We start from the raw sequence: 15,331 nt of genomic DNA on the forward strand, positions 1-15,331 counted from the left end.
TCCCTTCTTCCAGGGGATCTTCCCAAACCAGGGATCGGACCTGGGTCTCCTGCACTGCAGACAGTTTCTTAACTGTCTGATCTACCATATTACACTTACTTTTTAAAGTAGATAAATTTAGATTTTTAGTTGGAGTTTCAATATCAAACTCTCAAAAATTAATAGAACAAATAGGCAGAAAAGTAGAAGGATATATTAGACCTGAAAAGCACTGTGAAGTGATTCAGCATAATTCAGATTATACAATTTTCACACAATAGCAAAATACAAATTCTATTACAGTTCCCATAAACCAGGAGACACAATTTTATTTTTAATATATAAATAAATTTTGATTTAGTCTTCTAATAAACAGAAAGCTTTCCAAATTCTCAGTTGTAAATTAAGGAATATCTGAGCAGAAGGTTTTCTTAAGCAATAAATAAAATTTGTATATGCCCAGCAGTAAGAAAGACATGTTAATATACATTTTCAAACAGTAGCATATTTATAATTATGACCAATTCCTCCTGGTGTTTTGAGTTTTTTTCCTCAACATACTAGATACTATCGTGTATATTTGATATTAATAAGCTTGAACTGGTATAAATTAGTAGTCTTGGGAACATTTTTGGTTGAGATTATATAATTACCAAGTATCTTTAGCATTTTATATTGCACCTTCTATTTATGTCTCTAAAATTTTTAAAAGACTAAAGTTAAAAAATTATTCTAGAATCTTAAAAATGTCTGTCACATTATACTAAAAAAAATGAGAAAAGCTATTTTCAAAGTTTTCTGCACTTTTAGATATCAATAGAACTAAAAATTTCCCTAGACTTTATGTAGCTTTTCCAAGGAAGAAACCTCTATATGGTATCATCTATATGATATGGCCACTCACCTCTTTGTACCTCTGTGATCAGAAGCAACAAACAAAGGTCAATCACATATCTCCAGTATTTGGAAGACAGCATCCTCTTTGTCTACCCTGACCACTGCAAGCTATGTGCAACTTACTCCTGAAACACATGAACGACCGCCTGCCTTGGGGCTGGGGAATGGAAGATAGGTAGCTGTTACTGTGCTAAGAGTTGACATTGACCAAAATTAACCATTTTCCCCAGGGCATTACAAGCCTTCTGTAGACTCTAGGCTTCTAAAATGGTTATACTAGACAGATTCTGCGGGTTCAGTTGTGTAGGTTGGGAGACAGGTTCCTGGTGCTCCCTAACCCACCATGATCCCAGAATCCTCTGGCATTTTGCCTTTTGTCGTATTGTTTCCACATCTCTTCATTTTAGCAGTTTTATGGAATAAGAATATTAATTTAACAATAACTGATATGTCTTGGACCTTAATCTTTCCTGGGATAGAACTAAATTTTCCTTGAATTGTCATACAAAATAAATAATTAAAAAAATCTCAGCCATGCATACTGCTTGCAATTTTGCATTTGTAGCAGCAGCAGCAGCCCCTCTTAAGTCAGATATATATTCTTAAACCAGGTATAACAAGTATATAACTGTGACATATGTGTTAACAATCTCTTCGCAGGTGGAACAATGTACTGGCACACAACTGTGTTCTTTTTACATAGATATTCAGATAACATAAATTTGATGAGATTTCCTAAGACTGAATGCTATAAACAATGGTCTGCCCTTGCACTGCTGGTCTGTAGTCCGAATGTCTTAGTCTTGCCTTTCCAGTGGTCTTTCAAGAGACAGTCAAGAAACACTGAAGCTATATAAATGGAAAACTGAATTTAAGTCTTAGCTTATAGTCATTCCAGTTTTTAAAACATAAATATGTTTGATCATTTTAGAAACTTTTAAAAATCAAGTTCATTGGTATTCTGACCACCCTTTTTTCTTAAAGATTTTTTAAAAATTATAGAGCCAAAGAATATTATTTAAACCATATTAGATAAGCCAAGCAAATAAAATTTAGATAATGATATCCTAAATTGTACAATACTAGTGTAACTAGGACAGTTCCATTGTAGAAAGATAAAAAACTTGGAAATTACCTAAATGGAATAAAAATCTTATAAGATGAAGAATGAAGTGACTTAAAATCATTTCAAATTTTATATTTTTATCATTCAAGCCTTTGAATTAGAGAATATAGTATCAGGAACCATGTTCCATATATTGCCACAAAATTCTTTTTTTCCATATATTCAGAAAATTTGTGAAATTTTGAACTAAAATTAAGTAAAAGCTAACTTACAGATAGTATTTTCCAAAAAAGTGATACTAATATGTTAAAATAATATAAATTTTAAATAGTGAGGTTTGATGGAAAATATTATAATTTGCATAATAAAAAGTTAAACTATTATGTCCTTCAGTTACATCTAGAGTTGGCTCAGAGTCCTTGTTCTCAAACAGTTAAATACACTGAACAATCTGTACTTCTCATTTTTTAGAACATGTGAGTACTCAAGGTTTCACTTTATTCTACTTGGGGATGAAAAATTTTATCCCATTTTTTTAGAATGTTTGCATTAAACAGATTCATAACGAGAGCAAGTAGCAAATTTTCCTCCAAGTAGAAATGCTGATATACTTTCTTAACATTGGTAGTGTGTAAGACAGTTTAAAAGAATCTTTATAAAAGTTATGCAAACTAAATTATGTACATTAATGTTATTTGTTCAGGCTGCCTTAGAGAAGGAATGGCTTGCTTTAGATTCCGCCCGCTTCCCTTCACAAACACTGCTTCTTCCAAACCAGCTGCACTGGCCAAAGGTAACATGTCATGGAAATCTCTTAGTGCTCGATCTTTGCTCATTTCTAAAGGTTATGCTATGCTGCAGTGATTAATAATACAATTTATTGACTTGAAAAACACAATTACTTTTAGAAGCCTCTGACTTCCTCCTCATCCCCAGATGTAATTTTTCATGTAGCTTTTCTTTCATTTGCTCCTAATTTTTTTTCTTTATTTTGGATTTCTTTCAACACTTTATTTCACAGTAGCAAAAAAAAAAAAATATGATATGCTTCAGCTGCATAAAATCACTCGTTTACAGCACTTTAAAAATACAAAAATATGCATTAAAAGGGCAACAGCTGAAGATTCTCAGTCAGAGGTCAATAGACTGTAATATCTGTTATTTATTTGATAATCTTTGAAGTTTTTGTTTTCTGAATTTTTTAATGATCTTTTCAATTAATCATTTTGTATATGCAAACTATACAAAAAGCATACCTCTCACCACAGCAAGAAAGGACATTTGTATGGCTAGTCTATAAATTTCATTTTATTACAAGTTTTAATTTTTATATGTTTTTCTTAAACTACTCAGTAATATGCATGTAAAGTAATATAATATAAATGTTAGATTTTTCCAATTTATTTATATGTATGTACATTTTTTTCTGGAAAGTTCTCTGGAATCTTAAAATATGATGATACTTCACTTAATTTACCAAGTCGTCCAGCTCAAGCATGGCTATGTAATGAGAAAGAAAATTTGCTTTCATCAGAACACACACAATTTAATAGTAGGTAAGTTAAATTGCTCTTTTAGAGGATCAAACTTAAATGAATGACAAAATATTATACTCCTTACAAAAATAGGAAGATTTTGAAAATATGTATGAATTTGCTTGCTTAGAACATGGTAGAGCATTTGCATTAAAAATTTAATGATTTTATGAAGTTTTCATTGTAAGAAAAATGTGTGACGTACATTCATTAAAGCAAATACAAAGTGTCAGTGAAATAATATTATTAACTGTTGTACACAAATGGACTTTTAAATACTGCTATATAGGTAGAGATAAGAGTTAGAATAAAAATTCCAATGTTGTTTCTTTCGACAATAGGATTGAAATATGCTTCAAGTAATTGAAATGTAAACATTTTAAATTAATGGCTGACTTTTATTACTTTACAAGATAACGTTTTTTCTGTTACTTAAATATATTTTATTTCCAAGTGTGAGACAACATAAACAGCTTGTAGTTTTAAAAAGTGCTGATATACTTGTGTTGATTCAGTCAAGTGTGGTTTTTGTCCTATTGCTAGATCAGAAAATAGAACTTTATCCAAACCAACTGAAGCAAAGACCAGCAGAAAGAGTCTGCTAAAGTCTGAAAAAGAAGAAAAGATTTCAGAAGAATGGTATGTAGTTCATTTAACACTAACATATTAAGAAATTTAGATACTTTTAAATATCCAAAACAGGTATTTTTCAAGATTTCAAGAATATCTCTATTAGTTTTTAAAAAACTATACCTCTGTTAAATTTAGATTCTTAAGCGGAAATTCAATTTTGTTTTGGTATGATATAATTCAGATATGTATGTTTATATGTATATGCATAATATAAATATAGTCTGAGGATTTTTGCCTTTATTAAATTTGATCTTTCAATAGGGGTTTTAAGGATATTTCTACTGCTCAGCAGATGCTGAAGAGAGCACAGAAAATGAAATCAAAGAAATTAAGGAAAAAATTAGGTGGGTAATCAATGCTCAATAACTGTGTATCTGACATTGAAAATATAATCATTTAAACTATTTTTAGCAAATTGTATTTAATAAGCATAGAAATAAAATGCACCGATATGAGACTAAGGAAATATTACATAAAAATAAGAAGAAAAATGTAGAGAAATTTATGATATTGCATTTAATGATTTATTATACTCTTAAATACTATTTTTACTTTCCCCTGTTTCTTATCTGCTTTGCTATTGATTATTCTATCTATTGTGCACTGAGAATTAGGCTGTAATTGCTTTCTAAGCTGGTTCGTCTCAGCAAATGGTGGTTCTAAAGAGCATCTGCTTCACGTGCTTATTCCTTTGTGTGCTTTTAAATGGCTTGATTATTCTATAAACTATTTCCGTGCATTTATCAGTTCCATGAATATCAGCTTTGACACTTTGGGAAAGGAGCACAGTGTATATCTTTTGTGGTTATGCTGAACTTGCAAAATGTTCAGAGGCATCTTTCTTCCGTCCCACTCGCCAGGCTCTTCAAGTCATTTGTCTTTATTTGGACACCTCTAGTTATTTTATTAAAATTACTTAATATGTGGAGTAATTTGTAGATATTAGAGCAAGAAATAGGTGGTTAATGAATTTATAGCTATAATTAAGACAATTTAAGTTATTTGTATATTTCATATAACTTTGTGTTTACTCGTGGACTCATAGGCTCAATATAAGTAACATGACATTCTTTTCTATCTGCTTTCTCTCATTCATCAATTTTCTTTATAAAAATCTTAATGTCAGTGAAATGTTTCCATAAAAGTACCATTACTCCTGAGACAAGCAAGGAGTCTGTATTTATCCTATAGTTCTAGCTTATACCAGTATACAAAGAAACACTCAGATTAATTTTTACCTTTATTAATTTTCTATTTATTACTTTGATCAATTCAATTCTAGAATTCTAAGAAATATATGTGTGTGTGTATATACATATATAATTTTTAGAAACAAAATAACCAAGATACTGTTGGTTTCTGAGGAATAACTGATATTTGTTAACACAGCAGTTACTAGCCATTGATAAATTACTGATGACTCATTTTTATATTCATAAGTGTTCAACTTTCCTTTTTTGGCCTTATAGAGTGATATCTTAATTCTATCTTTTATCTGTTTAAGATAAGTGTGATTTTTTGTGTGTACTCAAAGATTTTTACATTTAAAGAATTAAAATATCAATCCTTTTTAGAGAAAATGTCAGTATTTGCTTTGTGATCAGATTGTTTCATGCATCCTGTACTCTTTTGTTGTAAACTCCTACCCTGTCCATCCGGGCTCTGTGACCTGAACCCTCTGTGGTGGTTACCCAGGGAAATATAACCCCAAAACCCTAAAAATAGTGAGACTCTCCTTCAGTTCTAGGGAAGTGGAATTCAGTGCAGTAATTCAGGGTAGTTTGATAATGTTATATTGCTTTGATGGATATTTCTCCTCACTTTCAACAGTATCAAAAGCAACATTTAAAAACTGTTTTGAGATTAATAAAAGTTACTAAAATTCCTGGAGCAAGTTCAAATACCAAAAGTAGCTTAAGAACTGATTGAGCCAATGTTCAACACATATTTATTATTTATGTTCAAGATCTAATTTTTTAAATTATTTATAGTATTTGCAATAGTCTGTGATAGGGAAGCTAAGGAAAATTTTGTCTTGTTAGACTCTGAAAATATATAGGTCTTTCTTGCTATTTCTAGTAATTGAGTTTTTTTTTAGGTTGAGTACATTTTTAATAAATCAGTATAGTAGGTAATATTTTTAGAAAAATTTTAATAAGGAATATATGCTGAACAAAAATAAAAATAAAAATCATTGTGTGGTCAAAAATTACACATAATATTATGAAGCAAAAGTTAAACTTCTTTTTATCTGTCACAAGGGGGCATGATAGGGTAACAAAAGAAAAAGGATAACCAGCTATTCAAGCTAACAGGTATATCTTAAATTTAGCATTTTGCCAGTGGTCATTAAGCATGACCTGTTAGGTAAAGATCCAAAATGGCAATCATATAATTTTTATAGAGAGATTTACTCTAGTTACATGATTGTAAGCCAAATCACATTCTTATTACTGTGTGAGGTTTTGCGTCTTTATATTAAGCTTTTGTTTTGATTCTCAAAATAGTGTTTTATCAAAACACTATCAGATTGATGAAATGAAACCAATTTTCAGAAATTTGCATTCTGAAGTGTAAAACAAAATGATGACCTTTAAATCCTTCTTACTCTTTCTCTACTCCCCCTTCACCACATATATCCAGAATAGATATAGTCAAGGTAAGATTAAAGATGAAAAAGAACATCAGTGGGATCCTGTACAATTATATTTTAATCTTTAGTAGGTAGATGATGTAGCATTTATGTCTTCTTGCATATGTGAGCAAATAATTTAAGACTCTGTAACTCAGTCTTTCTTCTTATAGAATAAAATTTTTTCTAGTGTTAATGCAATCAATTACTGTATGCAATTAATTAATGAGTTGTGACATGCTATTAACTAATTTGGGCTTCCCTTATAGTTTAGTTGGTAAACAGTCCGCCTGCAATGCAAGAGACCCGAGTTCGATTCCTGGGTCGGGAAGATCCACTGGAGAAAGGATAGGCTACCCACTCCAGTATTCTTGGGCTTCCCCTGTGACTCAGCTGGTAAAGAATCTGCCTGCAATGTAGGAGACCTAGGTTTGATCCCTGGGTTGGGAAGATCCCCTGGAAAAGGGAAAGGCTACCCACCCCAGTTTTCTGGCCTGGAGAGCTCCATGGACTGTATAGTAAAGAGTCGGACGTGACTGAGCGAATTTCACTTTCTTTGACATTCACTTTCTTTCCCTTTCAATTTGACTCTGATGGCCATAATTTTAAACTTTTATTACTTAATGCATTTAGATTATATGTTAAACATTTTAATTCTGTTAAATACTTTAAAATTTACTAGTAATTTTCAAATATACAGTTATATATGTGTATCTCTTACATGTCCAACTTGCCAACTTGAAAATTTCAGGCCACCAGAGGGCAACATTGTTCATAAAACTGCGGGAGACTAACCAGCTCTGTGGGTGTAGTCACTCAGTCCTGTCTGACCCCTTGTGATCCCATGGACTGTAGCCCGCCAGGCTCCTCCGTCTATGGAATTCTCCAGGCAAGGGGACTGGAGTGGGTTGCCGTTTCCTTCTTCAGGGGATATTCGCAACTCAGGGATTAAACCCAGATCTCCTGCATTGCAGCAGATTCTTTACTGTTTAAGCCACCAGGGAAGCCCCATTTGTTTGTTTGTTTGTTTGTTTGTTTTTTCCAAGTACTTGTTTAGCTTTCATCTGATACTTATTATCATTAATTTATAATCACATCTATTTTTTCCAGCCTCCTCTGTCCATGGAATTCTCCAGGCAGGAATACTAGAGTGGATAGCCGTTTTCTTCTCCAGGGGATATTCCCGACCCAGAGATTGAATGCTGGTCTCCTGGGTGTAGGGAGAGTGTCAGATGGGACAGTCAGAGAAGAGAAAATTAAGTGGAATCCCTTCAGTCTAACAAAGCAGTAATCCTCAAGGTGGTGGGGCATAAATATAGAAGCATGGAAGCATTAATCCAAATTTCATACTGTGAAAAACCTTATAGCAAGTTGCTCAGTTGTTGATGATGCTCTTAAAAATATTTCCTGTTTGTATCTTGTAGATATATTTATTTAACCAAGGGTTTTGTCAATAATATTTGATTAAGATGAGAGTGAACATAGGACAAAAGGTAGGGGGTTAGTTATTTGAAGAAAGTTGCAGATAGGAGCAAGGCAATGGCAGCCTACTCCAGTATTGCCTGGGAAATCCCATGCACAGAGGAGCCTGGTGGGCTGCAGTCCATGGGGTCAGTAAGAGTCGGACATGACTGAGCGACTTTACTTTTACTTTTTACTTTCATGCATTGGAGAAGGAAATGGCAACCCACTCCAGTGTTCTTGCCTGGAGAATCCCAGGGACAGGGGAGCCTGGTGGGTTGCCCTCTATGGGGTCGCAGAGAGTCAAACATGACTGAAGTGACTTAGCAGCAGCAGCAGATGGGAGAGAAATACCGGTCAGGTTACTGATTAACGGAGAAACAAGGGGCTAAGGAAAGCAGTGTGGGAAGCCTTCGGAGGACTTTTAATATTGGTGACTTCCATTAGGATAAATTAGGTCATCTGCCAGAAGAGAGAGGATGGGTAGAAGAAGGGTGAGGAGGAATTAATTGAAAGCCATAGGACGGAATCTAAAATTGTGAGGAGTTACCATGATTTACTCAGTTTAGCATTGGGTTCTAATCGTTATCTGTAGTAAGTCATTGCTCTTTCCCTCATGATGGACCTAGGTGTGAGCCAGTGATGACTGATCTTGTGTTTGCTGGGTTGTTTTTTTTTTGTTTGTTTGTTTGTTTTTTTTTGTCCTCTTGTCATGTCATGGACAAAAGTGATTTCAGAATTTGGTGATCTGGGTAGGAATTTAGCAGATAGCCAATGGAGTTTGGAGGTTAGTACTGCAGTGAAGAACATCATGTGTGAAGTGAGAGTTGCTGGTTTATTAAAAATCTAAGGGTCAATATCCTAAAAATATCATAATTGGTAGCAAAACTGAGATGAGCCAGATGGAGAAAGAGAGTGAGTGACTGGTTTTGATGTGGAGCTTTCTTCAAAGAGGAGAGGTCTGTGTGTAGGGATTTTAGTAGAGAACGAATGGGAAGTTTAAGGGCTAAGAATGTAAGGATGAAAACATAAGATGGCTTTCCAATATTTATCATATTTATGCATATCAAATTTCAGAGTTAGAAGAAAGATAAACCAGATGAAGAAAAGAAGGTAATTTCATTATAAAGACAGAACTCCCATTAGGGATATTGGGCTTTCCAGATGGCTCAGTGGTAAAGAATCTGTCTGCAATGCAGGCGACCTGGGTTCAATCCCTGAGTCAGGAAGTTCCCCTGGAGATGGCTCCCACTCCAATATTCTTTCCTGGGAGATACTAAGGACAGAGGAGCCTTGTGGGCTACAGTCTATGGGGTGGCAAAGAATCAGACACAACTGGGCACACACACATGTATACACACACATTACTAGGAATAAGAATCATCTTGCAGCTGTTGATAATGCCTAGCACAGTGTCAAGTACATGGAAAGCATTCAATAAATATTTGCTGATCCCATGTGAATGAAGAGAAAATCTTGAGACTGTGTTGGAACCATTTAGTTATAGCCAAGAATTAAGCCATATAGAAAATAATAAAAGCCAACTTTTTAGTATGAATTAAGCCGTTCATGAGCTATGGCAAAGAAATCAGGTTGCAAAAATGATAAGACAATTAAGACACGTTAAGGAGGAAGGATCAAAAGGAAACAGCTTAGACAAAACTGACAAAGTGAAGTTTATTGCTGATTTATTTTGTTCACCTCAGTGATTCCCAAAAGGAACTTAAAAGAATTTTGATTAAATGTGACTTCATTGTGCTCTAAATAAAACAATAATAAAACTTATTTGAACACTAAAACCATAGAGGACTCAGTCTCCACTTGTTCCCCACTGAGTTCCCTGAACCTAATACCATAGTGGCAGTTTAGTTGCTAAGTCGTGTCCAACTATTGCGACCCCTTGGACTGTAGCCTGCAGGCTCCTCTGCCATGGATTCTCCAGGTAAGAATACTGGAGGGGGTTGCCGTTTCCTTCTCCAGGGGATCTTCCCAACCCAGGAATTGAGTCCAGGTCTCCAGTATTACAGGCAGATTCTTTACCAACTGAGCTATGAGGGAAGCCCTATAATATAGTCATTTAGTGTATTTTAGTGTATTTTATAGTCATTTGAATACTATAGTAAATGTTCAATAAATATCTGTTAAGCAGATCAGCAGTAAGTTAAACATCACTAAAGGCATATAACTCCGTGTATGTGTATGACTGTGTGTGTAGTTTATAGTCATTTAAAATATATGTTTGAGAAAAAGTGAAAGTCTTGGTTGATCAGTTGTGTCCACCTCTGCAAACCCATAGACTAGCCTGCTGTCTAGGAGCCATGGCAGGCTCCTCTGCCATGGATTCTCCAGGCAAGAATACTAGAGTGGGCAGCCATTCCCTTCTCCAGGGGATATTCCTGACCCACGGGTTGAACCCAGGTCTCCTGAATTGCATGAAGATTCTTTACCATCTGAACCACCAGGGAAACCTATATTTGAGAAAGAAAGAAAAGAAAGTGAAGTCGCTCAGTCGTGTCCAACTCTTTGCGACCCCATTGACTGTAGCCTGCCAGGCTCCTTTGTCTATGGATTTTCCAGGCAAGGATACTGGAGTGAGTTGCCATTTCCTTCTCCAGAGGATCTTCCCAACCCAGGGATCGAACCCTGGTCTCCTGCACTGCAGGCAGACTCTTTACCATGAGAAAGCGAATTTAAATTAGTAAATAATACTCATTATTAAATAATGAACTATTGTCATTCAACCTTAACATAACACTTATTTTATACTATTGCTCTGAATGGCACATACAGAAAATGGATAATAACCAGATTTTCAGATTTTCATGTATGTCATTAGTAAGATAAACCAGTGAGCTGAGTTTAGGATTAAAGAAACTGTAAAGAGATTGGTCGGGATCTTTACAGATTGAAATAAAATTATTTTATTTCATAAAATCTATCAAGAGATTGAAATAATTTTAAGGCTATTGTAATGCCTAAAGAAAATTGTTATTTAAATGAAGTAGTGGATATAAAGTGTCAAGCACAGAACCACATACAAAATAGAAGCTCAGCTTACTTATTGTTGTTGTTCAATTGCTAAGTCGTATCTGACTCTTTATGATCCTATGAACTGCAGTTTACTTATGGATTTCTCTAAATAAATGACAAAAATGTATTTACAACCTATTTCTCAAATATTGGGCAAATCATACTTGGAGATACAAAAATTTAAAAAACAGCAACATAGACCTGCCATTGATGATTGCTGAGGAGTAGATTTAAATGACTTTGGAATGGTCTTTACAATATCCTTATATACTGGCTTTCTTACTCACTTGTGTATTTTTTGAAGGTAGCAATGGTATCATTCATGGTGGTCTCTCCAGGGACCATTAGAATCAGGTGATTTTTTTCCCATCTAGAATTACTATATTTTTGGTTTCTTATCATTATTCCTTATTATTATTCCCTTTGCAACTTGAATTATTTTAAACCCACTTAAGGTGATGGAATCAGAATGCTTTGAAATAAAAATATGAAAAATGTAGTATTACTTGTGTGCTATTGATGAATAAAATGATCTTATTAAGTAAATTAGGGCTTCCCTGGTAGCTCAGACAGTAAAGAATCTGCCTGCAGTGCAGAAGACCCAAGTTTGATCCCTGGGTTGGGAAGATCCTCTGAAGAAGGGAATGGCTACTCCCTCCATTATTCTTACCTCAAGAATATAGAACTAGACAACTCTTCTAAATATTTTATGTGTTGAATTATTTAATCATGATAGTAGTGTGAAGAAAGTACTGTCATTATCCATGGTTCACATATGAAGAAATAAAGTCATGGAGAGCTTATTATTTGCCCAAAGGAGTACAGAACTTAGAGAAGATCCACTGTTTTGATCTCATGTGCTGAACTGAATTAAATGAAGTCAAGTATGGATCGAATAGTCTGTTCCTTTATATCCTACCTTATTCTAGTAATGATTTAAGATCTTTTTCAGGAAATGTTATTATTTTTTTATTTTGTAATTATCTGTTTAGTAGCTGCCCTTTATTGAGTACCTATCTACACTTATGTCTTGATGCTTTGCCCACAATTAATTTGCACAGTAATATTTCAAAATTAATATTATTGGACAAAAAGGAAGCAGAGGGTGGGACCAATTTGTCCAGAATCATACAACTAGTAAAAATTGGAGCTTGGATCTAACCTAGTTTTGTACGATAATAATATTTCTTGTCTGGAAATACAAACATCAAATGAAAAGGCCAGAAAGGAGAATGTGTAGGAAAATTAAAGGTTATAATAATGTATCATAGAATAAAATGAAAGTGAAGTTGCTCAGTCGTAAACCCATAGTAATCTACCTTCCCTGACTGACTAATGCTCTTTTATTAAAACACGCATTTGTTTTTGGCTGTGTGGCATCTTCTGGTTGCGGGAGGGGCTGTTCCTTTGTTGCGCTGCCCAGCCTTCTCCCTGCAGGGGGCTGTCTTGTCGGGAGCAGGGGCTCTAAGCGCACAGGCTTCCGTGGGTGTAGCTCGGGGGCTCCAGGGCACAGGCTCAGTAGTTGTGGCACATGGATTTAGTTGCTCAGTGGCATGCGGGATCTTCCGGGATTAGGGACTGGACCCATGTCTCCTGCATCGCTAGGTGGATTCTTTACCACTGAGCCACCAGGGACGTCCGATACTGCTCTTTTTAACATACCAGTATTTGTTTACTGATTTAAGTGATATATAATACTTGTTCAATTGAATATATTGTTATTATTATTATTATTGATAATTCATATTGAATTCATATAGAAGCACCCACCTCTTACAATACCTTGGTCGCTTACAATGCTGCTGCTGCTGCTGCTGCTGCTGCTAAGTCGCTTCAGTCATGTCCAACTCTGTGCGACCCCATAGACGGCAGCCCACCAGGCTCCACCGGCCCTGGGATTCTCCAGGCCAGAGCACTGGAGTGGGTTGCCATTTCCTTCTCCAATGCATGAAAGTGAAAAGTGAAAGTGAAGTCGTATCCGACTCTTAGCGATCTCATGGACTGCAGCCTACCAGGCTCCTCTGTCCATGAGATTTTCCAGGCAAGAGTACTGGAGTTACAGTGATGAGATGTTTCCAAATATTAACTGATATTTTCCCTAATCTGAAAAACAAAATCTCTCTGAAATGTGTGAATCATGCTTAGTAAGGGTAAATTATAACTGGAAGACTAATGGAAATCTTCAGCGTACTCATACTTGAGAATAACTGCAAATATTCTGCTTTTCTAATTCACATTTGAAAAAACATGCTATCTTAACATTTAATTAAAATAAGTAATTCGGGTTTTATTATATTTTAAGTCTCATTTTTCATTTAACATATTCACTTCTATTATACTAGATATTTATAGAAAATTCTTAAATTCTCTTCTTGCAGGATGATATAAAGCTATCAATAAAATGTAGACTGCTGAATTGTGGTTTTACGTTAGCTTACTTCATTTATTTTTTTATTGAGGTATAACTGACATACAACATTATATCAGTCAGATACAACCTATCTTTTTAAAAGTATATTAACCTACTTTAAATGTACAACTTTCTACTCTTTATTACAGTTCTTCAACAAGCACAAACCTTTTGTCTTAATTAAACCACACTAAATCCCCATTTCACATTCCTTAGAACCATTTATTATCAATAAAAAGCTATAGGACCCTACTTTTACAATTTTTTAGTTTGTAAAATTAATAGATTCAGAATTCTCTTGGCTATAAAAATTACTTAGAATTTATACATCTTCATTATGTAAAATATCACAGATCAACACAAACCAGAAATCATTCATTTATCTGTAAAACCAATGAAAATTATATTTTATGTTTCTTATCTCATTTGCCTTGCTTCCATCTCCTATATCTTACCTTCTTGTAGTTCAGAGGAGAAAAGTAGGGTATATGGTTTTTCATATGACAATAGCTTTTATCTATTTATATTCATGAAAAAATGTATTCAAATGAAAATATCAGGAATTTAACAAAGGGGTTAAAAAAATAAACAGTAAAACAACTCCACAAATAAAAAGTTGATGGCATAACTGGAAAACTTAAATGCAATTTTTTCTCATTATTAGTGTTTCTTCCCTGTGTAGTAAGTATTGGCTAGTTCTTAATCTGCTAACCAAGAGTGTATAGGTGTTGGGTACTTTATTATATTATAAAGGTATTTTTTAAAAATCATAATTTCACAGAGTTTTATAGAATGGCTATTATTTTTAATATTAATATAGAACATGTTTAGCAATTTGAGAGACGGAAAGAACCAGAGCTGAACTTTTGTCTTCATCTCTTTTTGTCTAGATCCCACTGTGCGCCTAGCATTATTCAAAAACAATGAAAATAAAGTTTCTGTTACAAAACCACCAGAGAAAGCACAGCCCCAAAGAGACGGTTTCTTTGAAGGTATGATTTAATGACAGACATATAGAGAAATTAAAAAGATGAAAAATTGTCTTTAAAGAAAAATTTTAAACATCTTCGTTAGTCCTAAAGTACATATAGAAAGATTTATGTATAAAACATAACTAAGTAAAAGTCAAAACGTGGTTCTTGGAGCTAAAATACTAACTTGGTATCTTGATTCATTAGCATGGTCATTTAGTATTTGTATTGTGGCATATATAAATTTAAATTCTTTGTATTTATGTGTGAAAATTATAATGCTATATCATTAGTGTTACTAACTTTATTTAAATTTTACACTGACAGACTATGTTACCTTGTATCAATTGAAGTGAATACATGTTGAAATTACATTCTAATATACTTACTGCCAATATATGCAAATTGCATTTAAACGTTATGAATTAAACTCTGGAATTTCAAATGTTTTAGTATATTTGTTGCTTGTCCAACTCACTTCTAGGATAAAAAACCTGCATACATAAGTGCAGTGGCAGATTGTATTCCCTGTTTCTACATTCAGAACAATTATGGACTTATTAAGCAGGAATATTTAAATATAATAGAACAGCAAATATGACTTAAAACAAGTTTTCTGTTGCTTTTTCTTTAATATTAAAATGGTAATAATTTTCACCTATAGTTTTGGATTGTAATTTCTAATAGGAAAAAATAGAGTCAAAATATTTTGCATGG

At 33.9% G+C, this 15,331-nt stretch overlaps 1 protein-coding gene across 4 annotated transcripts in view; it reads left to right on the forward strand.

Moving 5' to 3' along the window:
* The window catches only part of LRRIQ1 (leucine rich repeats and IQ motif containing 1), a 230,321-nt gene that overhangs the window by 130,059 nt on the left and 84,931 nt on the right, over positions 1-15,331 (forward strand). For all 4 annotated transcript variants that reach the window (XM_060413990.1, XM_012174023.3, XM_012174032.4 and 1 more), the window contains 5 exons: positions 2,646-2,735; positions 3,377-3,498; positions 4,021-4,116; positions 4,372-4,454; positions 14,534-14,635. In XM_060413990.1, the coding sequence (XP_060269973.1) occupies positions 2,646-2,735; positions 3,377-3,498; positions 4,021-4,116; positions 4,372-4,454; positions 14,534-14,635 (493 nt within the window). The remainder of the gene's footprint in view (positions 1-2,645; positions 2,736-3,376; positions 3,499-4,020; positions 4,117-4,371; positions 4,455-14,533; positions 14,636-15,331) is intronic.

This window comes from Ovis aries, chromosome 3, assembly GCF_016772045.2.
Source record: "Ovis aries strain OAR_USU_Benz2616 breed Rambouillet chromosome 3, ARS-UI_Ramb_v3.0, whole genome shotgun sequence".
Lineage (NCBI taxonomy): Eukaryota > Metazoa > Chordata > Mammalia > Artiodactyla > Bovidae > Ovis > Ovis aries.